General features: G+C 39.9%; 3 protein-coding genes across 4 annotated transcripts; 2 read left to right on the forward strand and 1 right to left on the reverse strand.

Annotated features, from left to right (window-relative positions):
• Nucleotides 1-173: 173 nt before the first annotated feature.
• Nucleotides 174-10,733, reverse strand: shrprbck1r (sharpin and rbck1 related; the record flags this gene model as incomplete). The annotated part of the gene is made up of 14 exons (XM_084108825.1): nt 174-1,599; nt 1,846-1,989; nt 2,166-2,264; nt 2,414-2,593; nt 3,331-3,442; nt 3,539-3,699; nt 6,453-6,626; nt 6,844-6,956; nt 7,180-7,507; nt 7,628-7,718; nt 8,703-8,844; nt 9,044-9,127; nt 9,271-9,445; nt 10,464-10,733. 14 exons carry the CDS (start codon nt 10,731-10,733, stop codon nt 1,519-1,521), a joined length of 2,154 nt encoding a protein of 717 aa, XP_083964951.1. The 3' UTR covers nt 174-1,518.
• Nucleotides 10,734-11,389: 656 nt separating this feature from the next.
• maf1b (MAF1 homolog, negative regulator of RNA polymerase III b) lies at nt 11,390-17,631 on the forward strand. The gene is made up of 8 exons (XM_084108828.1): nt 11,390-12,282; nt 12,917-13,001; nt 15,059-15,190; nt 15,273-15,435; nt 15,753-15,874; nt 16,009-16,128; nt 16,210-16,305; nt 16,477-17,631. The coding sequence occupies exons 2-8, from the start codon at nt 12,919-12,921 to the stop codon at nt 16,499-16,501; spliced, it is 741 nt and encodes a 246-aa protein (XP_083964954.1). The 5' UTR covers nt 11,390-12,282; nt 12,917-12,918; the 3' UTR covers nt 16,502-17,631.
• Nucleotides 17,632-18,169: 538 nt separating this feature from the next.
• Nucleotides 18,170-21,651, forward strand: LOC311079428 (leucine-rich repeat-containing protein 14). Of its 2 annotated transcripts, XM_084108827.1 has the most exons (5): nt 18,187-18,273; nt 18,471-18,560; nt 18,666-18,943; nt 19,520-20,383; nt 20,739-21,651. In XM_084108827.1, the coding sequence occupies exons 3-5, from the start codon at nt 18,666-18,668 to the stop codon at nt 21,316-21,318; spliced, it is 1,722 nt and encodes a 573-aa protein (XP_083964953.1). In that variant the 5' UTR covers nt 18,187-18,273; nt 18,471-18,560; the 3' UTR covers nt 21,319-21,651. The 2 variants fall into 2 exon arrangements, with proteins under 2 accessions (XP_083964952.1, XP_083964953.1); XM_084108826.1 differs by having other exon boundaries at nt 18,170-18,560.
• Nucleotides 21,652-26,428: the final 4,777 nt, after the last annotated feature.

Below are 26,428 nucleotides of genomic sequence, written 5' to 3' on the forward strand. Positions count from 1 at the left end.
GTACAAACACACTGCATACTTTCATTGGATTCTCAGTTACAATGTCAATAAAAATGTTTTGGGAGGGGGAAAGTAAACCAAAACCTTTGATATATATATATATATATATATATATATATATATATATATATATATATATATATATTTTTTTTTTTTTTTTTTTTTTTTTTTTTCAGATAATGACTTTGACTCATGGAAACATTCTTGAAATGTTCATTTAGTTGCATAAGTAAATGCTTTGGGTGCTGACATTTTTTTTCTTTTTCTCAGTGCATAGATTCAAAGCTTTGGAAGTGACATCAGTCCTTTGGCTTATATCAGGCTTGTGAACTTCCCACACAAGCCTCAGATCCCTGCTCTTGACCATTACTACTACTCAACTTAGCATAGCATTGCAATGTAACAATAAAACAATACTAAATAGCTGGGCTATTAACCACATCCAACTTACAAACAAACTATTACATCTTAAAGAAGTAGCCTATACTCAATTGTGTTAAACTTAATGAACAAATGTGCAACATACAATGCACAAAATACAATATCTCTTGGTTCGTAGGAAATGTGGAGGGAAAACACTGCACACACAAATTATCCTGGAACACAAATCTACAACAACAGAAACATACAGTACATTATGTAAAATAATAATAATAATGTAACACTGCAAAACGATTGCTAATGTTAGTGGTTACATCACTTTGAGACAAAAACAGGCAAGAAAAGGCACTTTCAGTAACACGTCTTAACAGTGTAGTATAGCTTTAAGATTAAGACAAGACAAAAGTATTTGTGTAAGTGCATTATAACGATTCCCTTGTTTTCATTTTCATCGGCAGCTTCAGATAGCTTTATTTTTGTCCTTCGGGGATCATTTGATCAGATTGGTAAAAAAGGTTTTTTTTTCTTTTTTAATTAAGAGATTAAAAAAAATGTTTAAAAACATTTTCTTTTTTTTATTAAAATATATATAATTTAGTTAATCACAATGTTTATGATTTAGGCTGTGTAGAATGTTCAATTCTGTGTTGCGTAAAGTTCCAATCTGCCACCCACATCAGTTTTACACGAGTGATTTACCAGTGATCTGTGAACCTGTTGACTGAATCATTAAAGAGAATTGGTTCGAAAGAATAATTCATTTCCAAACCACTAATTCAAGCACCCTAATTCAAGTAACGATTCTGTCTCAACTCTGAACAGTTGTAGCTTGGTAACACTCGAAACGTTTTTGCAGCCAATTCGAAACAAAATGCTTTCATAGTAGAGGTGATATTTGTTATGTAACATACAGTTGAGTGAATTTAAAGCTTTTCTGTGAATTTTTGAAATAATTTGCAACATTTGTTGTACAACAGACCCACATATTTCTATATTTCAGCATCAGAAAACTGAACTGAAAGCTTACACAGGAGGACAGTATATGTCAGTTCACACTCAAAAGTGTATGTCTATCATGATGTAATACACTTCGCTCTCTCTCACATGTACCTCCTTCTCTGTCGGCTACTCATCCCTTTAGTGACAATTTTGACATCTTGGGTGGCATCTCTGTTTGTTCACATTGCAGCGGCAGCCTCCACTTATGTCTCCAGGACCCTGAAGTGAGAAAGACATGAATCTCTGTTTCCAACTATTAGATATTTACAATTAACAACGATTCTTTGAAATCTATAAGTCATAGTATTTATTGCTTTGTCATGATAACCGTCCATCGTGGCATGCTTTAACTGCCGGAGCGTAGTTTTTAGAAATGAAACCTACATTACACACTATGCTTGCTCTTGTTTTCTGAGGGATGATACCCAATGGAGCCAGAGAGTAAAGCTTATATCCCAGTCTTACTTTAGGCCCCCAGCGTGGTCCTCTGGTGACCCAGCAGATCTCGGTGTGGCAGACAGTACAGCGGAGCCAATCGCAGCCCTCCTTCTTCTGCACAATGATGCCGCACTGAGGGCAATGCATCGCCTCTCCAGAATTAACAAGAGTCTGTTCATGTGTGAGTGAGGGGACAGAAGACAACAAAAAGAGAGATGAACATTTAGCACTTTCAACTGCAACAATGCAGTGGGTTTAAGATGATGTCATCTGAAGAACATGCCAAAGGACCTTTCTGAACATGAGCTTTGATAAAAGAAAAGGATCTGGATTAGTATGTGTTTGACCTTCAGCAGGTCTCTTGTTCTCCGAGCTGCGGAGTCATTGATGGCGCGAGCTGCTAGATCATCCTGATATTGCTTACAGTTCATCCCTTCATGAATGGCCTAAGTAAAGGAAAAACAAAATATGTTTTTATGTTTAATATGCCAAACTCATTCACCTCATATTATAATGAGAACCTAATAGAGGAACAAAAACCTAGAGTAAATTGTACACATAATTATTTCAGTGTGCATTTGACATGCAGACATACCTTGCAGAGCAGGCAGTTGTGTTTTTTGCACACTGGGCAGTGGAAAGTGTTGACAGTATCTTCATAAACACACCAGCCAGGACAGTCTGCAGTAGCACAGTGATAACTGCCCTCACATCGAGACTCTGCAACAGACAGACCCCTCTGCAACCAGCGCTCATAATCGTCTACTGACACCAGCTGTGCGGAGGGAAAACACGCAAGGCAGAAAATTGGCATAAAAATACTAACAAATATCACTCAACAGATTCATAAAAATCTTTTGTTCCATGATGCTGTATAAGCACATTATTAGCAAAAGAACAGGCCAAGTGTAAAGCAGCGTTATTATAGTAATTTAACTAAAACCGTTAATAAAATAATCGTTAACTCAAATGAAACACTTATGAAACTTATTTCAGCAAGGAAACATTTCTCATGTTCATTTAGTTTAACTTAACTAAAAATAAAACTGAAACAAAAATGATTAAAAACAACAATGATAAAACACAACAACGTAACTAGAACTGAAATGAAATTAAAAATGAAAATATAAAACTAATTCAAAATATGAATAAAAACTGTAGTAGTGTCAGCTGTTGGAGATTATGTGGGGCTAATGACGCCAACCATTATCATATTTTTATGAGGTGCTTGTTCCTAATAGGCAAGATATTTGCCTATAAAAAACAGAATTTAGAAGCCATTTTTGAGATGGCACTTCTTTTAATTTGTGAATCTTTATATTTGAGTAACTTTTCATTTGATGGGTGGAACAACAAAGATAAGAAACTGATGTTAATTATCCTAATAAGAAAATGGTTAAAGCCAGAGCCACCTACAGTTGCAGAATACCATTCTTGACCATTTTATGTATTTCTCCTGTAGTTTTGTAGACAAAGAGGCAAATTAAAAGCAGAACAAATGAAAGTTCTCACAGCTCTGATTTCTCTTTCTTGCAAGATGCAGTCGCAGGCGTAGGCCTCGTCTCTGTATGGACATGCCACCTGAGGGTCCTCCGACATCAGAATCATAGAGCGCAGACACTCTCTACCCATAGAAAGACAGTTTTCTTAAATACTGCATGACAAATACAGAACAGTAAACGTAAATGTGCTCCAGCGGCACACTCTCAGTCTTCCTCACTTGCAGAAGCAGTGAAGACACTCTCGGAGCAGGACTCCCTCGCCAGACTCGAGCTCCACATAGCAGATCCTGCACTCCACTCTCTCTGGGTTAGGAACCAGATCCTGTCCGTCCATCTGCACCAGACGTGCAAAGTTTTCCCTGCGCTCTGCTTCTCTGGCCTACAGACACAGAAAGAGAAGCTGTAAGAACTGAAGAGACAGCCTGTGTGAGGAAAACACACAGCACATGCTGGCACTCCTGAGTGACGGGAACAGGGTCTAAATGCCTACAAGATCCCGATGGCATTTCTGATTTCTGAACATTGATAATAAATCAGCACATTAGAATGATTTCTAAAGGATCATGTGACATTGAAGATTGGAGAAATGGCTGATGAAAATTCAGCTTTGCATAACACAAATAAATTATATTTTAAAGTATATTAAAATAGAAAACCACACACACACACACACACACACACACACACACACACATATATATATATATGTGTGTGTGTGTGTGTGTGTGTGTGGTTATTGTTATTATTACTGTTTATATATATATATAAACAGTAATAACATCTATATAAGGGACGTCTGCGGGATTTCATCTGAGGGGACACCATTTTACATATTTTAAAAACTATTTTTTATAGTGTAATATTACACATTACTATAATTAATTACTATACTAACAAGAGGTTTATGTTATTACAAATAGCTTCAAAAAATACACAAAGTACATGTGGCTAACTATAATAACTCTATTTATGTAAATACATGACCACTGTAAAACAACATTATAGCCAAATCACATAAAAAAGTATATGCACTTGCAATAAATAAAATATAGCTTACATACATTTTGTGATTAAATATATCATGTATGAAATACCTTACACTTTTATACTTTAAAACATACCAGAACTGTAAATAGAAAAAACGTCACACACCTAGATCTAAATGGTTTGTACCTATTAAAAGACCTTTATTTGAGTTTGTCACATAGTTTGTTTGCATAGCCATTTGTCTTTCTTCATTTCAAGGCTATTTTACATGACTAATCATAAAAGAATAAAGCCCACAGTCATGCAGACAAACAAGTTATGTTACATCACAGCCCTAACTCAACCAATGAAGACATGTCTTCTTCTGGTTCCTTCTCATTCACACTAGTTAGGCCTTACTCATTAAGTAGATGTTTCATCCATAACGCATTAATTGCCAGTACTCATTGAGTAACTTACCGAATGTTCTCTCATTATATTTTTGTCATCTAAATAAATAGCATAAGCAAAAATTCTCTCTACCTACAACATTTTCACAAAGTCATATCTTTTAAGTGCAAAATTCTGTGGCAGAAAACATGTTTATCAGATGTATTTACTTAGCATGCATGCATTTACAGAGTCAAAGGTTTTTGCAACACTGTCCACAGGTTTAACATGTCAGACACTGTTCACAAACTATTTTGCTTCTCTTCTTCATTCCATGTTAGTTTTAACTTTGATGTAAAATGCATGTTGCTTGTGTGAACAGCTGCAATCTTGAAGTGATGTACGATAAGTTACTTCTGTGGACGTGGTAAGCAAAAGTTGGTGTTTAATGTTTAACAAACAAAAAAGTGTATTGTTGGATGACCCATCACAGAAAAAAATGATGCTGGAACAGTTAAAAACAGTTTCTCTTAGTAATCTCTGAACTGAAAAAATTCCAAGACTAGAAAATAATATATGAGTGTCAAACTATTTTACAAGAATCTGTCAAACAATATTAGACTGCGCAAGAGCTGTGCAGTCATTTCTTCATTTCTTACATCTACTTACAAAGATATACAATACATAATCTGATGCATGAGGCATTTGCCCATTAAAAGAGTCTGTACCTGAATAAAGTTGTAAACTTTATTTTAGTTGAGACAGCTCAACAATTGGGGGCATCTTATTAGACCAAGTGAATTAACAGCATCATACATTTATTTGCCATAATATTATAAAAATTGCTTCCTGTATGATTGAAACATGGAATATTTGCAGTGTATAATTACATAGATGTGTTTAAAATGGGTCAAAATGTTTAGCTTTTGCAAGTGGTCTGAAAAGGTGCAATTTGAATAGATGAGCTTGACATGGATCAAATTGATTAGCAGTAAATTGTTCAGGCATATACAAGTTGTGCAGTACACTGGAGGATGTTGGTACGGAGGTTGCATTTGCAGTATGAGTGTGTCAAGACTATGCAGTGTGAGTGTGAGTGTGTGTATGTGGGCGAGTCAGTAGTCCTGGTCGAGGTTGTGCAGTAGTGAGTTGTTGCCCCTCAGCTCCTCTCTTCTCCCTTTCTCCTTAAAAAGAAATAGAGACAAAAGAGAAGAGATTCAGACTGAGGAGTCAATCAGAGCTCACAAACCCTAAGAGATCACTAAAAGTAGCTCCTGAATAGCGGTTAACCAATATGGGCTTTTCGATGACTGATGACAATTTCTAAAAAAATATGGGTCGCGGATGGGCAATACAATAAAAATTATGGATAACAAATGAGATGAAAAAAAAAAGTACTGAAATTAAATTGTCGAACACTTAAACACTTTAAATTTAATCTAATAAAGTCGGCATGAAATGAAAATTCAGTAAATATCAGTAAAATGTATTTATTTAAATACAAACAAAGCAACTATTTTGACCTAAGGATTTTGTCCTAAACTTGGGTGTGAGCGAAGATGTAAAATGGTCAGTGTGCATGAGCTGTATAAGCCAAAAGCAAAAGAAAGATGCCAATCTCATCTGTTCTCACTGATTTCCACTATATTCCTCAAAACAGTGGAATACACTGGTGGAAGCAGGCAGAAGTATTGTGTATATGCTCATAGCTTTCTCAATTTAAACTACTATCAGCTCTGAGTCTGGGCAATTATGTGTGTATTTTGCAAGCCTCACCTGTTGGTACTGTCTTATTGCTTCTTTTTCCTGCTGAATGCGTCGTAGCTCCAGAGCGTCTGGTCTGTAGTTGCCGGGAACAGTGTAGCCTTCAGGTCGGTCTGCGCTACACATTTCACAGCCAGGACGTGTCGGTTTATTAATATATGTACAAGTTGGGCAGGCCCATCCCAGCTACATACCCACAAAAACAATGATTCAAATAAGCACCATAATCTCATCATACAAGTACATCTATGCATTTATAATATACTTGCTGTTTTAATGATATGTATTTTCTGTTCATGAGTTGTTTTAAATATTATTAAAGACTCAATAGTATGAAATGTTAGCACTTTATCTTGTAGGAAAACTTGTTCTGTGTGTTAACATTATTTTGAACAGCATGTACCTGTGTGCTTGTTCTTTTGGGCGCCAGGGCTTCATTCAACTGCGGGAGCTCAAGGTTGATCAGGTCACGGATATCGCTCAAACCCAACCTCTCTGTCCCTCCAGGACTGTTGCCTGAGAGTTATATTCCAAAATTGTAAATTGTGCAAGACTTTATACAAAAAAGAATTGAGAACGAAATGATTGGTTTAGTAGCCATTTCTTATAATTTAGCAGAAATACTGAGATTCCCCATTTATAATCAACTAAAATTGGAATTTGTGTGTAAATGCATGCTATGACTTTGATTGGTGGCCTTTTGTGGTCACGGTGTGTATTAGTGTCTGCGCATACACACTCAGAGTATTATGGCTGCTATGAAGTCTCGTAGGCAGGGTGCTGTATGGCCTTGAGGCTGTGTTCAGTGCTGCTGGCCCATTGGTTACTGCTTCTTGGTGGGGCTGATTAGACGTTGGCACCAAAGCTGGCATGAGTAAAGCACTTTCCTGATCTTGTTGGTACAGCCCTCGACTGACTCGAGCCTGACGGGCAGAAACGAGATAAAGGAACGCAGTGTCGCCATCTCGCTGAACTCCATAAGAAGCAAGAGAGCGATGATCAGAGCACAAAGACTGGCCGATGACCCAGCGCTGCACACGCGGATGAAAACCATAGTCTGTGAAGACCTTAGAGGGCAAAAACAAAGCTAAATGGTAATTACAGTAATTCTGAGAATCACATGGCATTGGAAAATTATTGATGAATGTTTATTTGATTGATGGTTATTAATGTTAATCTGCACCTACCTGTTGTTTGAGAGCACCAATTGTGGAGTGGGGGAAGACGTTCACTGTGACACAACAGGAAGAGGATGCATCCTCTACCACCACAGCCAGGCTGCGTGATAAACCAATGCATCAGCTGAGATCAGAATGGCTTGGAAACATAACGTATGTGTGGACATGTAAAAATGTGTGTATTTGAGTGGGTGGGTGGATGGATTACCAAATGAGTTGGTGTAAATAAAGGGATAGTTCACCTAAGAATTCAATTCTGTCATTGTTTACTCATCTTGTTGTTCCAAACCTGTGTGACTTTCTTTTTTTCTGTGGAACATAAAAGAAGATATTTTGAAAAGTGTCTAAGTGTTTTGTATGTCCATTTTCAAAATATCATCTTTTGTGTTCCACAGAGGAAAGAAAGTCACAGTCAACAGGTTTGGAACGACTTGAGGGTGAGTAAATGATGAAGGAGTTTTTATTTTTGGGTAAAAGATCCCTTTAAATATTACTGATAAAATACAACAACAACAAAAAAACAGATTTATGAAACATACTCTCAAACTGTGTCCTAACCAGGTGCAATGTAGCAAGATTTCAGCAACACGAAATGTACTCTGAAGGCAAAAACAGGGCATGACGTAACACATTCAATTACAAAATTGAATGCACTCTCTACACTTAATATGACGCTTTACCAGAAAGAATGTTTTTATGGTTTTTCAGGAAGAACTTTGGGTATTTGACATTTAGTTTTCAATTCAAAACTCCCCTCACCCTCGTTTAATTTGTTTTGCCTTTGACAGTGAAGAGTGGGGACAGGATGCAAAGAGGGAGATGGCGGTGGGCGGTATTAGAAAGGACCTCAAGCTGGGATTTGAACTCGGGTCACCCAAAGCGCAACCACTGTGGATCAGGGCTAACCTTCATAGAAATCGAAAACAAGTGCCTGACAAAATGTAATGCCATTTGTCGCAGCAGCAGCAGCTGGACAGAAGCACCGATTAACATGCAACAGACATCTTTCATCACTTGTTGCTATGAATCTGGTTAGGACACATTGTTAAACTGATGGGTCAATGTCGGTAAACATGTATTTTACCTAATTTCAGTGTCAGTGTAATTATGTTTGGAGGGCTGAATGCTCAGAGCAGCTCTCTGTTTAGCTAAAGATGATGCACAGACAGACGCCGCCCGAACATCACCTGCCTCTATTGCGCTAACCAGCTCCGCACATATCTCCTCTAGAGAGAAAAGAAGAAAGAGAGAAAATGAATAAGGACAAGAATGAGAAAGTTGGATGGGAAAGGAGAGGGATAGAGGGTAGAATCGGAAATGGAAGCAGCTGTCAGCATAATAGACAATTGACACATTGTTTATTGTTTGGCAACAGGGTCAAGCTGATCGTGAGCAGAAAATTAATACAAGAAAACAAATGACTACCTGTACGTGGCATGGGTGCATTGCTCTGTGAATCCAGAGGCTGGGGAGGTAGCTTTCCTTCTTCAGTGGAGGAACTAATCGCCACTGAAATAATGACCAAGAGACATAGTGGTTTATAAGCACAGAACCAACAGTAAAAGTCAAAGGAAAATCAAAGTCTTTATATAAAACTAGAGAACAGAACTGACAACAATAAGCAGTTGGAAGAAAGCAGAAGGAAGGCAAACCTCTATGCGCTTCACGGAGCGATGACATCACCACAGTGGCCCACTCCTGAGCTTCCTGCTCACAGCGGAAGTTGAAAGTGATACGGTCATGTGGTGGTGTTGCCAAACTCAGTTCATGGCACTGTGGGGACTTGATTTCATAGCGAACAGTCTTGAGATCAAACTCAGCAATTGACTAAGTGAAAATAAACAGAGAGAGCCACAAAAATATGATGGGGACTTTTTTTACTTTAACAAAACTCAGTGATTTGACTACTGAAATTATATAGTCCAGGAAATATCTATCTCTCACAAGCAAATAAACGACCTAGCCTATTTAAAACTTATCATGTACCGATTCAAAATTAGGCAATTTCATTCTTCGCCCATTTCATTATTCTGGTTTTATCATAATTTGTTACATTCATTGGGTACATGTTGTTTTGCAAAGATAACACTGATGAGAATGAAAGTAGCCTACTGAGATTTCAAAATGATATTAATTCTCTTTGGGATCTCAAAGACCCTGGGTATAAACATAATTTTCACATGCTATGATTTTCTGAACTTGTAGTTTGTAAACTGTAGCAGGATGTAGGATGTAATTGGATGTATAACTGGTCACAGTGTCCCCCAAAAATACAATTCCTGGATAACAACCACAATTTTGAAAGAGTATGCCTGCATAGTTTTAAAACAGAGGGATAAAGAATTAAACATTACATTACATGTAGGCTACTCAAAGGGAAATTATAGGTCTAAAATAGGTTTTATTATATTATATTATTTTATTTTTTTTAACCGGGGTCTCTGGAACCCGAAACCATAACGACGTCCATAATATATCTACAAATTCACAGTTTCACTTTCTTTCTATCAGTCTATTACAGCAAATGAAAGTGATTACAGAAATTAAACATGATTAAAGTGGATATAGGTAGCGTGACGACCGTTAAAGTTCATTTGTGACTCTTAGCTCTCAGCAAACTAACATATTTAGGGGGTGGAGGGTGGATTTCAACAACAAAGACTGGCAAAACAACATGTGATTCACTCGTGTGAACTCTATATCAGCCACAGGGAAGCGCTATTAATGACTACGCAGATACTTCTGGAATGAATATACTATCGATGTTGCGTTTTTTTTCTAAGCTTTTATCCAGTGTTCAAAGCACAGCAGACTGAGACTTCGGGCAAGTTCGACATTTCCTCACCACACTGCGTCCAGCCGCTGTTCCGCTGATGTCCCGTAACGCAAGGCGGAATTCCCCTGCCTTCCCCGGGTCCATGCTCAGCTGAAGACGGAGAGATTCGTCTCCGGCGCCCGGGAGACAGAGTGGACGTATACCGGAGTGGCATACTGACACCTTCACTGACATCAAAACAGTGCTGCAGGCCGACTGCGAGGCCTCATGGCCGAGATGAGACGATGAGGACTGGGCCGACGGAGGTGTGTGAGTCCACCCGCCTGAGCTCAGCGACATGCCGCTGCCGCTTGACGGGATATATCGTGCTGACACCCCAGTACCAGCCGGGTTTTGTTCGCTAATATGATGCTAGGAGATATCCTGTAACTCTCTGATCCGGACACTTACCCAGAAGTGGCGGCCTTGTCATCTTTGTTTTAGTTTCAGATGGAGGGCAGTCCAGCCAGCGTCACAGCAGGAAGAAACACGGCTCAAGCGGAGACAGACATTTTACACTCTATGAGAGACGCTGCGCCTCCTGTTGAAAACACACATTCAAACCACACTGCTCTCTCATCTGATCTAGGCTAGGGGATATCCCAATTTTCCATGTCAAGCTAAAAAAAATTCTCATGAAACATAACTGTGATGATGCATCTGTGGTGATTACAGAGTAATATGTTGCACAAAAATACTGTTTCAGGTTCATGCTTTCATGATCACAACTACAAATACCACTGTTAAACCATGATTACTGTAGTAAAACCATGGTAAATATTTAACCAGCCATGTCTAGCTACTGCCTGGTTTGTTCCATTTATCTATTTGCAGGTCTGTGAATTATGTAATCAGGTTACGAAACAGTAACATTAATGGATTTAGTTACACATCTTTGCATTTACATTTTGGAATGTATTTATTCATTTTGATTCATTATGAGAAAATTATTTTAAAAACGTTAAAATAAATAATAGTAAAAAATCTGCTTTATTTAGTCACTAACCATAAACTGGTTAACGTTACGTCCTAATCGACACATATTTCCACTTAAACACCTGTAACTGTTAAACACCTTCTCGAAATATATATGCGTGCCTAAATAATCTTTATTATTTTTTAACATTTAACTTTTTTTCGCTCGACATAAAATAAACACTTTACAAAGAATTCAGAAAAGGCTAGTCGCTCTTTGGATTTAAATTATGTGACCATTTCACCTGAATTGACTAGTACATTTAACTGACAGACTAAACAGCCAATAGAAGTGTCCATGTCATTATCAACGGAAATGACTGCTAAGAGGCGTGGCTTGTACACTGTTTTCGGATATAGAGGCTGTCGTTAGATGTTTTCGAGATTTTTACGGACATAACACAAGAATCAGAACGCATAATCGTTGACGATAGGTCTCAAGTGGTAATTTAACCATCGTTTGATCAAGTCGCGTCATTTAAAGCGACGCTTATCTCGTTTTCAGAAGATATATTTGTTCTAGGTCAAATAAGGGGATGCTGCTGCAGTTGCTGTCTTGGAGCTCGACACAATCGCTGAATTTTATGTTGCGTTTAGTCGAAATACGAAGCTTTGCGATAAGAGAAAACGCCTGCAGAATATGTCAGTCTCGACCGAGTCATTTTTAAATATAGCTGCTACTAAATTCGCACTGCAACGCATTTATTGCTGCCCCGCACCGTGCGTAGGCGCCAGAGCATTTTAGCTTGTATTGTGTTTTGAGTTGGGTAACGTTAACAACTCAACAGATCTTTCTGTGAACCGATCCCACTGCTCTCTTTTTTTTTGTTTCACCCCGATTTTTAAATCCGAAAGTGACATTGCAACAGGAAAGGTAAGCATAACAAAACCTACTCTGTGATTTATAAATCGTCAATATTAACAACCTAAGTTAGTTCGTCAAACGTAAGTCAGTAGATGTTGTTTAATGTAAATAGTATAATGTATTTATCACCTAACGTTAAACCAATTTGCTCTTTCATTTTCCAATATTGTCTTGTTAACTATTTTGTCAGTAAAATGTCCCCGACTTAAGTCTTGTGTTTGTTTGTTTTTTAACCCAATACGCCCAGGTCGATTTATAAAGTAGGAAGTGGGTTGTTGGGGGGGAAGGGGGAAGGGACGACAGTCAGATGTGCTACTGTTCTTACAGTTTTCAGATGTGAAGTCAACAAATAATCCGTCGTTTTTGTTCCAATGATGCAATTTTATATATGTTTTTTTTTTTTTATTGTGTTTATGTAGACTTAATGTAGTGAATGTGCCCATATTTTTTTCATAACGCACTAAACGGGAGTCAGTGAACTTTGTATGTAAATAAGCAACACTAGACGCAGCCGAACTGTTTCCTCTTGAGCATCTCCATGGCATCTCCTTTAATAAATTATTTGTATTGTAACAGATTACTGACAAACAATGAAATACAGATACTCGGTTTCTGTTAAATGTGTGTGTGTTTTGTTTTCCAGCAATGAAGCTTTTAGAGAATTCCCTTTTTGAGGCCTTGAGCTCCCAGCTGTGTGTTGAAACTGGAGACGCTCACATCCTTGGCAGGTATGAACTTGGGGAATAATCTTGAGCATTTCTGTTTTCTTTAAACTTATTAGTCCAAGAATTGTGATTTTATAAAACAAGGAAATATAAGGGAAAAGTTGTTGCAGACTTTGCAAAGTCAGAGGGAGAGAGAGAGAAAAGAAAATAGTTTTTACTCCCCCTCATGTCATTCCAAACTCAAAAGAAGTTTGTTCTTGTTTGAAACAAAAATGAGGATATTTGTAATGAAACCTGAGAGTTCTGTCCCTCAATTGAAAGTCCATTCATCCAGAACTGTGACTCTTAAAAAGTTAGCAAGAGATTGTAACAATAATTCCTATGAATCGATGTTCTCTGTGTGGCATATGTTGGTCAACATTTATATATGAATAAATAATTAAATCTGTTCATATGAAGCAATCATGTCTCTTAAGAAGACTTGATACAGCAGATTAATCTGCTCAATTCTTCTGGGTTACATTTATGATCTCATAATGAACTCTGATTTTTTGAGGGAGAAGGGACTTTCAATGAAGGATCAAATCTCTCAGGTTTCGTTTTAGTATATCTACGTTTGTGTTTCGAAGATGAACGAAAATCATACAAGTTTGGGTCAACATGAGTAAATGAAGACAGATCTGTTTTTGTGAGTGCAATCGCTGTAAAAAATATTAAGAATCCTTATACAGTAATAATCACAAACAAGTGGAAAAGTCATGGAAATTCTTTGGTCAAAAAGAAGTGGATTTAGATTTTGTGTAATGGGATTTAGATTTAATTTAATGTATTTAAGTTCAATTGTCTGTTCTGCTGAACATCCTGTCTCACATCAACAAAAATGCATGCTTTCGTTCTTCCTGTGGTTATTGTAGTGTCAAATAAAGCGTCATGTGCATCAGTGTTTTAGCTTTTACTCTGAAAACAATAGCATGTTTGGTCTCGGTGCAGGAACCTGCATCTGATAGATGCACTCAGAAGAAAGTTGCAGAACTATTACCGCAATATTACCCACCACGTCAAAAAAAAAAAGTGCATTGAGCATCGTGTCTCTTAATATACCAGTAGTTTTAAACTTTTAACAACTTCAAATCATCACAGTCACAATGTAATGGATATTGAACCATTTTTATTTGGGTTTTCAATATTGGACACGTTTCTTGGTTAGTTATTTGGTGTTGGATTTAAAACTGGAAATGTATTTTCATTCACCTCGTCAAGGTGTTATGTAAGGACAAGGGGGTCCGTTACCAAGATGATGATATACCCTGAGCCGCGATTGTTGTTGCCGTGACGCAGATTGTAGTGTCCTCTAACTAGCACATACCAGTGTGGTTATTTAGGGGTGCATGTAAACACAGCTGAGTTTCATATGAGCTGCCAGCCTCTTTGGCATTTAATCATGTTACTGGATTAGCACAGAGTACGGTACAGAGAGATCAGATGTGGCAGCCCTGCGCACAGATGTCAGTATCAGTGTATACCTCTTAATAGTGCTCACAGTGGCATTGTCAAGCACACATAACTCGTGCATTTGCCTTGGTACCATCTCTATTTTGCGAACAGTCACAATCAGTATCTTGTTACAGGCCTAATTTCAAACTGTCGAGTTTGGTGTGGCGTGTCTTCCCTCAAACTGATCTTTACACGCAGCAGCCAAGTACACTCACGTACACCACTGTTTGCTTTTTGCCCCACTGATTTGTTGAGCTTTAACACTGCTTGCAGTAAGCTGGCTACAGCGTCCTGAATCATATGACACTCTGTGTCCTGCTATAGCCTTTGCCCTTCAACTATAAATAAGCCTGTCTGTGGAGTGTTACTTGGACTCTCTCTTGCATAAGCCAGAAAGATAAACGCATACGATATTCCCATGCCCTCCCTCTTAATTTTACACTTGTAATATTTTAGCTGAGCCTAAAAGTATAGGTTTGAAAAAGGCCAGATGTCTTGAACACTGCAATACAACAATGTTTATCATAGCAATATATTATATATGGCAATATTTTTGTGTAATGATTGTACAGATGAACAAACAATCAAATCATTTTCTTTTTCCCTTTCTCTTTTGCTACCTGTAGGATCGAGAGTTACTCGTGTAAGATGGCTGGTGATGACAAGCACATGTTTAAGCAGTTCTGTCAGGAGGGGGAGCCACACATCCTAGAAGCTCTGTCACCCCCTCAGTCCAGCAGCGCTCCGAGCCCTAACCTGTAAGCCTTAACACACAACCATAAGCTTTACCTTAGCTACTGCAGTTGCACTACACAGTCTCTCTTGTGCACTTTCTTTTAGATTGGGGAAGAGTGGGGAGGATGGAGAGAACCCATTAAGTGATAAGTGTTGCAGGAAGACTTTGTTCTACCTTATCACCACCCTGAACGAGTCGTTCCGGCCTGATTATGACTTCAGTGCAGCCCGCGCCCATGAGTTCAGCCGAGAGCCCAGCGCTAACTGGGTTAGTATGACTAGCTTCCATTGTATCATAACACACCTGCTTGGGTAAAGAAAAAAAGTGCTGTTGGTAAAGAAAAAAAGTGCTGTATCATTGCACTTTTTGATGATATTATATATCAGGTACAAAGGTGATTTGAATGCACTTTAAAAATGTAATTGAAATTATTCAAAAGGTCCCATAAACTGAAAGAGATGTGGTTTCTTGTGATAAATTAATCAATTAATTATCAATTTGTTTGAAATTTCAGAAACTATGATTTCTTTGGTCGAGCTCTTCTTACATGTTTGTTTCTTAAGACTCTTGTTTGTGTCCTCCAGGTGGCTGACTCTGTTAACAGCAGCCTTTATTCTGCTGTAGGGGAGCAGTTTAACTCTTTAGGCCCAGAACTGTGGAATGCCATTGACCAAGAGATAAACCTGCAGAGCTGTGACATCTATAGGTGTGTGTGAAGAGTGAAGAAATAATTTCTCCCCTGCCCTGCCCTCAGTTGTAGAGGTGTCTAACAAACATTTTCAGACCTTTAAATGTGTTCTGTACATCTATTTTAAGAAGTCATTGCTATTTTGTTTGTAGCTACAACCCAGACCTCGACTCTGACCCCTTCGGTGAGGAAGGCAGCCTGTGGTCCTTCAACTACCTCTTCTACAACAAGAAACTTAAACGCATCGTATTCTTCACCTGCCGCTCAGTCAGGTCAGTAATCACTCACTGTACAGTACATGCTTTATTCATTTTATTATTATGTATTTTTTAACATCATCTACTTCTGTTCAGTGTCCTCAGTAGTTATGGTTGCAGTGGCCTTGACAATGAGTTGGACATGGAGCTGGATGATGATGAAGAGGAAGTGGACAGCTTCATGGAAGACAGGTGAGCTCATTTTCATGAAGCAATTTTTATAAACCATATAAAGAGATGGTTTGCAGGACCCATTACAAGCAAGTTAGTATGTTACATTGTGCTTCAAGGTATTACTTGCATTTCAGCAATGAATTGTTTGCCATAGACTTTTAAAGTGGTTTCTTTTGCTCTGTATTGCAGGGTCCCCAGAGCTCTGTGCGTCTAAAGCTTCCTCAGGGATGACAACCTGAGCTTCATCCAAAGGGCCTCGCCGATAACTTTGCACCCACTTTCTTCTTTCAAGAAAAAAAGACAGCAACTTTTTTTTCTGGGGATTTTCTTAAATTTGTGTGTGCTTAATTTGTAATTGTTCATTGTGGACTGTGGAGGGGGAAAAAAATGAGGCATTTACACCTCCCTCCCATTTACCCCTGAAGAAGATCAAAGACTGTGGCTGAGAAGAATTCCTGGAGAGCTGCTTGGACAAGGTTTGACATGGACTCGTTTAGGCTTTGGTGAGGCTGAGAAAATAAAACCAGTTCTCCCAGGAATGAAAGATAGTCACATTCAAACACCAGCATTCTGACAGCGGAAATGGGATGTGTGACATTTTTTTTGAGCACACTTTGGACTACAAAGACTGCACAAGCACCATTTTTTGCCCCTTCCGTTTTATTTGTTCTCCTACTGTTTTCATAATTTGCTGGCCGGGAGGGTGGGATTGGTTAAATGTAAGGTTTGAAGCTTGTGTATGTGAATTTTGTCATTTAATTTAATCTGTTGTCTGCCTATATGAAAGCTTTTTGTGTGTTTTTGGCAGATATTTGTATCTGAAGCAACTAACAGGTACTCCATTAATCCCATGACCCTGGCATTATTGGCACCATGCTCTAGCAAATGAGCTGTAGACATTTTAGACTTTTATTTGCCTGATATCTTTATGGTTGAACTATAAAAAAAAAAAAAAAATATTTGTAAGCTTTATCTGAAATTCATCTATTTTAGTATACACTGCACTGATCTTTTTTATTATTAAATGTCTGCAGATTTCACATTTTGTTGCTGCCATTTGTTTTTGACTTTCCATAATGTTGGCTTTGACATGAATTTACCAACTCTTGTTAATTTTGCATAGTTGAACGGTAATATTGAACCAAATATTGTTGAAGCTTTCAAGGCTGATGTATTTGAACCTGTTTATAATCATTTGTCATAACAATGTGAAATTTCAAACAGTGTTGACACGGAAAGAAATATGTGAATGGAATCTGTCTCTTGTAGCCTTTTAGAATTTAGATTAAGGATGATTGAGCATCTGTGACAATAAAACTATAGTTTTGTGTTTGATACCTGAAATCTTCTGCTTTATGAGCATTCCTGAATTGATACTGTCATTTAAGAAATAATGCATGATTTGAATATAAGGAGGCTTCAATGAAAAAATATGAGTTATTTCAAAATTTGAAACCTAAAATCAAAAGGTAACAAGGTATTGTGTGTAGTGACTGAGATAAATCAGACATGATTATTTGTTCTATCCCATAAATAAACAACCAACTACATCACCCAACAAACAAACTAGGTGTCTTTTGAAATGCCCCCTGTACCATGATGGTAGTTGAACAAACTCGGGGTTTCAGGATTAGTTTCAACTTGACAAAACTAAACCAATTCAATTAGTTGATTGTGGTATTAATTCTGATACATCGAGTTAAATCAAGTAAAGTATCTAAATATAATAAATTACAACTACTCGTATTTTATTTTGGGCTGTGTTATCTGTGTGATAATTTTCGTTGCCCGTGGGTCGTTTTTTCGTTCTAGAAAATTATTGTTGCTGCGTGCCAGGGATAGTCGCCAAATAAATGCTACTTTTTTTTCTTCTTTTTTTTTTGTTGCGTCATCAAAGGGCGACTATGTTCAGTTTCTATGATGTCGTAAACATCGGTAGGGGAGTCGGAGCGGCATGCAAAAGCAATCCAGAGATTACAACAATTTGTAAGATTCATACAGATCTCACATAATTGTATTTTACTTGCCGTTGCTGATGTTCCACTTATATAAAGCAGGCATAATCATCTACAACCCGCTTATGGTTGAGCATATTTAATCCTATATTTAGGTTTACTAGACATTTAAGACGCTCGCGAGATTCAGATGCCTGTTAAACAAGTCTAATTGAATGTAACATGTAGTTATGCAGGATTACAGTGTGATGGGGGAGATCGTTTTGTAGTTGCTTTAGAAACACCGAGGTGCTTTGGAGGCGTTCTTAAAAGATAAAGGTATTTGATCATTTTTATTATTATTATTATTTAATAATCAACATGCTGCAATCTGCCATGTGATTTGCGTGTCAAGTAATGATCTCGGATGCCTGCCGTCCGCAGATGGTTCTGTCGTTGGTGAACCTGTGCGCCCGGGAGGTAGTGAGCGACCACAGCTCTTCGCCGCATTGGTTAAGTTGTGTGCCGAGGGAGCTCTACCGAGCGCTGCTGGACGCCGCCTTCTCTCACCGCCGTCCTCTAGCCGTCGGCGAGCTCGTCCAGCGGTGGCCTGAGCGGACACTGACTGTGGGAGGCAGCAGAAGGGCGGGCCAGTGCCCTCCGAACCGCCTCTGCGTTCAGGCTCTGCTGCTGGCTGTGGTCAGGGGACTTACGGACAAGAGGTATATGGATGCTATCTCTAAATTACCCTTTCCATGTGAATGACAAAATGTGCAATTAAAGAGACGAGGTCAGTGCCATGCTATACATAGAAATTAATTTCATCTTCACAGCATGTCTCATGTGACATGTCTCTGACCTGACAGCATGGATAAATATAGGTAGAAATGTCACTGATGCCCCCTTTAACCACACTGGTAGTAAACATGTTAATAAAGCACATGTGGATGACAAATAAATATGGGTTATTGATTGGATGGTGACTTTTATTGTCTATAAAAATATATATATATATATAATCACAGAATATTGTTACATGAATATAGTTGTAATATTGTTAAGAGTAAACAGAAAAAGGAATGTCACCCTTTAGCCATTCAAATTTAATTTGAAAATATATGTATACGTGTAGGGGTGTATTGTATACATATATATATATATGCATTCTAAAATAGATTTCACTTTAATTTTGTCATCTTTGTCTCACTTTCTTTCTGTGTTGGTTATATCAAGTGTTTCATGTATTTTCTCTTTTTTTAAACATTATTTACTAGCTCTCTACCTGCCTCCCTTACTAGGTGTTGCCTTCAGGTGCTGGATCTCAGTGGACTTCAGTGTGAGGATGGGAGAGTTGAAGACTCAATGGGCGGATGGTCCGTCACTGTTGCCCTCTGCTCAATGGTGCTACAAGCTCGAGCTGCTGCCTCCAGGGCTCACAGGAGAGATGGTGAACGAGAGCGAAAAAGGGGGCTGGAAGCAGAGCGCGACCGGAGTGCTATCAAACGAGACCGGGGCACTGTAGGGTGCGGGAATAGTGGTGAAGGGAGTCGGGGAGGACACCAAGTGGAAGTAGTAGGGAAAATGGAGTGCAGAACTAATGAACAAACGTTACCAGAAGTTGAGTTAGTGAAGGGTGTCAGAAGGAGGATGGAGATCCAGAGGAGAAAGATTTCATCTGAGGTGAAATCGAACACTAGCAGTAATAACGGTAGCTTATGTGACCAAGAATGGGACGAGGTAGCTGTGCTCCATGTCAGGGCTGACTTATTTATCAATTCCCGTTCCTGGGAGCGCGTCCGTGATGCCCTTAGTCAACTGGGACAATTGCAACTCCACTGCCGCTACCTTCGTGTGGAGGAACTCTCAGCATCCTCTATAGCTTCCTTATTGGGTCTGTTGCCTCAGCAGGATCTCCTCGGGGTGGACCTCCGCTACTCCAGCCTCGGGGTGTCGGGCCTGGCTATGCTACTTCCATTGTTAGCTCCCTTCCCTCAGCTTCACTCTCTCAGACTACATTACTGTAACTTGGACTTGCAACGCACTCAGCCTGGCCAGCAGGGGGCACTACAGGACATGTCTAAAGGACTGGGTTCACTGAAGAGACTGCAGAGATTATGCCTGACTGCACTACGACTTCCAGGACACTTGCGCTTGCTGCTCAGGTACATACACATGTGGGTTTACACAGCTGTATTTGTCATACCTACTCATACACTCCTACTACACACACACACTCTTTAATAGTTTTAGTCAGAGGGTCAATGGCAGTGATGCCCTTAAAAAAACAAAACATTTCAAAATGCAATTCATGCATACAATGATGAATACACCTCTTCTATGATGAGCATGTTTTTAATTCTGGAATTAACATTTTTTTATAAAGCCAATGTCAAGGGGATGCAACTGTCATATATCAAAATATCATAATGAAAAAATACACACACACACAACATGCATACATATATGCTTTCAAATATATATATATATATGTATGTATGTTCATTTTCTTGTTTGTAGCTCTCTTTCCCAGCCCCTGGAGGTACTGGAGCTGCCATACCTGTGCCTGACCTCCACTGATCTGGCCTACCTCTCCTGCAGTCAGCATGCTTCTTTCCTAAGAGAACTTGACCTGAGTGAAAACAGGCTTGATGAATCGTCCCTGCCCTCTCTGCGCCGTCTCTTAGGTCAAGCTGAAAGCTCCATGTCTCAGCTTTCACTTTGTGGTTGTGGCCTCTCAGACACTCTACTGGGAGCTCTTCTCCCCTCCCTGTCCTGCTGTCGGGCTTTACGTAGCTTAAGACTGGCCTTAAACCCGCTATCTAGGATGGGACTTCTTTCCCTGGCCCGTACAGCAGCAGGAATCCCTTCTCTTCGTCTGCTTCTCTATCCCAATCCACTAGAGGATTATGAGCCTGGTCTGCCTGCTCTCCCCTCCAGTGCTCAGCTGCTGGACTGGCCTCTACTAGAGGAGCCTGGGAGCAGGGACTTGACGCTGAGGTTGCTGGATGAGGTTATGAACTTGAGAGGACGCTCCCGGGACCTTCTTGTGACCTCTGACCTTCTGAACTATAGCCCAGACTTGACTGTGGACGACTAGGCAGTGAATGTCTCAGAGCTTGCTCTCATAAGCATTTGACAATCACAACTATGCTTAAACTAGTACTCTCAGCTTATGTTACTTTTAACCACTCACAATTTACTTGTGGTTTCCAAACTTCTACATGAAAAGCCAGCCTAGGCTTAGACATTTTCTTATAAAAAACAAAACAAAACATAGCATTATATTGTATGCAGAATCTCATATAAAAGGATTTTGATTTGTTTGTTTTGTTATGCATTACATATGGTTTTACTGCCTTATATCATGTTTATGGCCTACACTGATGGAACAAACTAAGACACCTCTTTAAAATGTTTTTTTTTTTTTAAACTAAACTTGTGTTGACTTCTTAATTTTCTTAATGCTGGGTGAAAATGTTGAAAATGTTCAGGTTCAATATTCTCTGCTCTATTGCCAGTCTAATTCAATATGTGACATGTCTCTTGAAGATAATCAAGACCTAAAGGAAGGGATAGTTTACCCATGAATGAAAAACTCATTTCATTCCAAACCTGTATGGGTTAATGCCTTGATTGGCTTCATAAAGAACATTCAGATTTAATAGTTTTTAGGTTAACTATTCTTTAATTACTATGATGTTTAAATGATATTCACAGATAATTACAGGGTTCCCACGATTTCTGGAAAACCTGAAATCTTGCAGTACGGTTTTCCAGTCAAGGAAAATAATTATATAATAAATATAATTATTGAGGGTAAAATAATTATTCACCACCAGTGTGCAGCATCCACTTGGATGATGCGACGGCAGCCACAGAACAACTCGCCAGTGCGCTCACCACACACCAGGTACAGGTGGAGAGGAGAGAGAGTGATAGAGCCAATTCAGTGGATGGGGATTATTAGGAGGCCATGATTGGCAAGGGCCAATGGGTGGAATTTGGCCAGGACACCGGGGTTACACCACTACTCTATATGAGAAGTGCCATGGGATTTTTAATGACCACAGAGAGTCAGGTCCTCGGTTTAACGTCTCATCCGAAGGACGGTGCTCATTGACGGTATAGTGTCCCCGTCACTATACTGGGGCGTTAGGACCCACACAGACCACAGGGTGAGCCCCCCCTGCTGGCCTCACTAACACCTCTTCCAGCAGCAACCTGGTTTTCTCAGGAGGTCTCCCATCCAGGTACTGACCAGGCTCAGCCCTGCTTAGCTTCAGTGGGCAACCAGTCTTGAGCTACAGGCTGATATGGCTGCTGGCGTAACATTAACACTGTCACATACAAAGATTATTTTCTCTGCACATTTAATTTGCTGTCATCTCTATGATATTTTGACAAAATAGTTTTTAAGTATTAATCTACTGCAAATCTAACCCCTACCCTTTTTTTCGAAGGACATCCTGGGATATTTAATGAACACAGAGAGTCAGGACCTCGGTTTAACGTCTCTTTCGAAGGATGGTGCTTTTTGACATACAATTCCCAAGAAGCACGGTAAACCTGAGCCTAGTAGGTCAGGAGAATGGCATCCACAATCCAGTGGGCCATTGTTTGTTTGGAGACAGCCTTCCCCTTCTGCTGATCTCCAAAGCAGACAAAAAGCTGTTCTAATTAATTACACAAAAATACAGTTCTTATTAAAGGTTCTTAAACTCTGTTCTAGAAAATTAGGAACAAACAAATGTGGATCAGGTGTGCTTTGCTTTTTATGTTTTTAATTAATTCACGAAGCCACTGCAAACTTTATCGATACATATTACATTGTAATATTAAAATGCCTTCATATTCTTCTGCAGGCAATTAGCTTACTACGCTGTAAATAGAAAAGCCTGACCAAATACCTTTAAGTATTGTGGTATTCTGCCACGTTTCTCACTGACACGCCCCCAACTCGTAAAGATCTGGGCTTAAAGAAAATCCAGGGTTTCCCACTCATATTTACATCATTGTGGTGGTGTTCATGTGGATTCAACTCGTAAATACGATCTTTACGAGATGACTTGAACGCACCATAAGTCACTATATGCAGCTCCTGCATTTTCTCTGGGTCTGGACCACCCTCGTGCAGATCTCTTAACGAGAAATCTAGTAGCATGTTGATCTACCAATTGTGGGTCTTTCATTCTAAGAACTCTTATCATGTGTTTGCATATGTTGCATTTAAAAGTTAATGACCAAACGTATCTTTATGAAAGTTCACAATGTTGCTGCTGATGAAATATAATGTGGATAACATTGAATATGTTTTTCATCAGGTTAGAGACTGATTGTTAATCACTCAAACTGCTTTATCTAAATCTGTACTTAACCATTGGTCTTGCACTTTTTCTTGTTTGTAGTTCTAATCTAATCCTCGTTAGACGCAACGGGTTGTGGGCAATGTACACCATCTGGGTACCTTTTTAAGATACTAATTTCAGCGTACTACGATTTGTGACACCATATTCCTAATGTCAAATACTATTCAGGAAGGATAAATGGGATGCAGCTTAAATCTTTTTCTTGCCCTATCATCAATCCTAGTGCCAAAACACTGACACCCATCCAGGTTACTGGGCTATTTAGAACTGTTTTCACAGCATTATGCTCTAGAGCCTTTTCTGCATCACGGCGGTGTATAAAGGTGACAAAACCATACCCAGAAGAGAGGTCTGTTATTTTGTTTCTGCACACTTGCACAGAATAAATGGGCCCGAATAAGTGGAATGTTGCATGTAACGAGTGTTCGGTTACAGCGAAAGCTTTCTGGAAGCGCGCTCATCCGTGTCAGTGCTATCAGACACCTGATGGCACACATGAGCTATGGGTGATTTGCTTGGGCGAGGAGAATGCTCGCTCAGTCCTCGAGGGGACTGAATGTGAGCATTGCGAGAGTTTCTTTATTAAGAAACTCCGCTCTTGTTTGTCGCTTTTCTCAAGGGAATTAAGACAATCATCTGTGCCCTGCGGATCAGGACCTGCTTCAGCTAAGGAGAAGAGGAAACTGAGATTGTGGGTTTCTTAGATGGAGCTAGCTGAGGAATTCGAGAAAGGTATGGCTATTTCTCATTCTTCTGTGGCTGACGAAGGCAAGCTGCTGGACGAGGATGTATTATCGCTCGTATCCTCTGATCCGGCAGCGAGTGCGCTTCTGGCTTCAAGCCAAGAAGAGTAGGATGTGGCTGTTGAGGACAATGTTGTTTCTTAATCCTCGCAGCCTGCCTGCCCTGCGTACAAGTTGCTGGAGGTTTATGTCTCATGCCACAAACAGATTAGATCTGCCGTGGCGGCGCGAGAGATGATCGCTCACTCGCAGTCAGTTAGACGAGTGATATCTTTACGGCCGTAATCTCCCAGCACTCGTGAGCCTTCCGTTTCATCCCGATCTGCACGCTGAGGTGGAAAGATAGTGGAGGAAACCATATTCGGCTGTATTCACCCATTTCAGCTTGCAAATTATGCTAGAGTGGAGGGGATGCATGAACATAGATATAAGTTGATGCCACCAGTTGAGGAGACACGGGCTAGCTATCTCTCGCTGGGGGAGGCTCCCACACTGCCAACCAAACCACTGCGTGAGACGTCACGTTTGAATGGCAGAGCGTACGCGGCAGCGGGTCAGGCCGGGGCTGCTCTGCACACAGTGGCTGTGTTGCAGGCTTACCAGGCCGATCTGCTGAAAGACCTGGACCTAGGTCAAGGCCTCCCCTCTAAAGCAATAGCACAACTGCGTCACACTACAGACCTTGCTCTTCACACCACCAAACAAACTGCTGCCACAATCGGCCGGACGATGGCGGCAATGGTGGCCACGGAGAGGCATCTCTGGGTGAACCTGGCAGACATCGGGGAGAAATAAAAAAAAATGTGCCAGTTTCACCATCTGAACTTTTTGCCACATCTGTTGAGACAGTGGTCCGGACGTTCAGTGGAGGCGAAGACGCAGTCTGCAGCCTTTAAGACCTATACCTCCCCTCTAAGGGGCCTGGCCCGTCTTGGTCTGGGTTGTTAGGTTTTCTCTCGATTGAGAGAGTCGTCATGCTGAGACCTCCACTACCCAGATCTCTTAGCGTAGAATGTAGAGGCCTCCTCTCGCTTAGAGAGTCTTCTTAGTGAGGCCTCCACTCTTAGAGTTCCCCTGAATGTTGATAGGTCTCCCTTCTTGAGACCTCCACTCATCAGGGGTGTGTCCCCTGCAGCAACTGGCAGGATATTCTTTATCCCCGGCCATATTCCCGTGAAGGTATTTTTTAATACCACGACCTGAGCTAAGCTGCCCTTTGTAGCCAGGGTTTCTGGGCCTGGGAAATAGTCACGACGACCGCTGGTACATACCGCTAGGACGGGGAACTGTAACTCCAGATTAGTTCTGTTCACAGCACTCATTCCTTCAGCATGGCGGAGTGGGTATTTGTCCCCATAAGTGTCCTAGGACGCAGTGCGAGTTCCCATTTGAAAGGGAACGTCTTGGGTTATGAATGTAACCATGGTTCCCTGAGAAGGGGAACAAGACACTATATCCCGCTGCCATGCTTCGGGTATGCCTGCCCATGTCTCCTTCAGACAAAAGTAGTAGCTGACGTGTACTACAGGCACCCTTTTATACGCACCGGTAGTGACATCATAGGCTGTCACCGGGCCAATGTTATTGTCGTGTTTTGACACATGCTTCAATAATACACTAAAGCAAACGCATACCATCCAAGGTGAAGGTCAAAGAAAACAAATCTGTATAAAGGAGTTATGACTGCACACTCACTCACTCACGCACAAATACTTTATTTCTGTCAAATACTTTATTTTTGTCAAGGCTTGTTGCCATAACATGACACGTGCTTCAGACACCGGTCATGCCGGATGCATTCCCCATAAGCATCCTAGGATGCAGTGTCTCATTCCCCTTCGCAGGGAACCATGGTTACATTAGTAACCCGAGATGATTTTCCCTCTAAACTACACAAAAACTATTTTTTTTTTCTGTTACACAGTCATAACACCTGGTCTGTCTTGGTAAAAAAAAAATGTATTCATGCAAAAAGAAGTAACAGCACTGCATTGAAATAAAAAGACTATAAAATGAAAGGAAAGAAAGAAAGAAAAAGATATTACAGGCACCTAAAAAAACACCTAAATCAAGAAAAGAAAAAAAAATAGGTAATAAT

This window comes from Abramis brama (genome assembly GCF_963993115.1).
Source record: "Abramis brama genome assembly, chromosome: 3".
NCBI classification, from domain to species: domain Eukaryota; kingdom Metazoa; phylum Chordata; class Actinopteri; order Cypriniformes; family Leuciscidae; genus Abramis; species Abramis brama.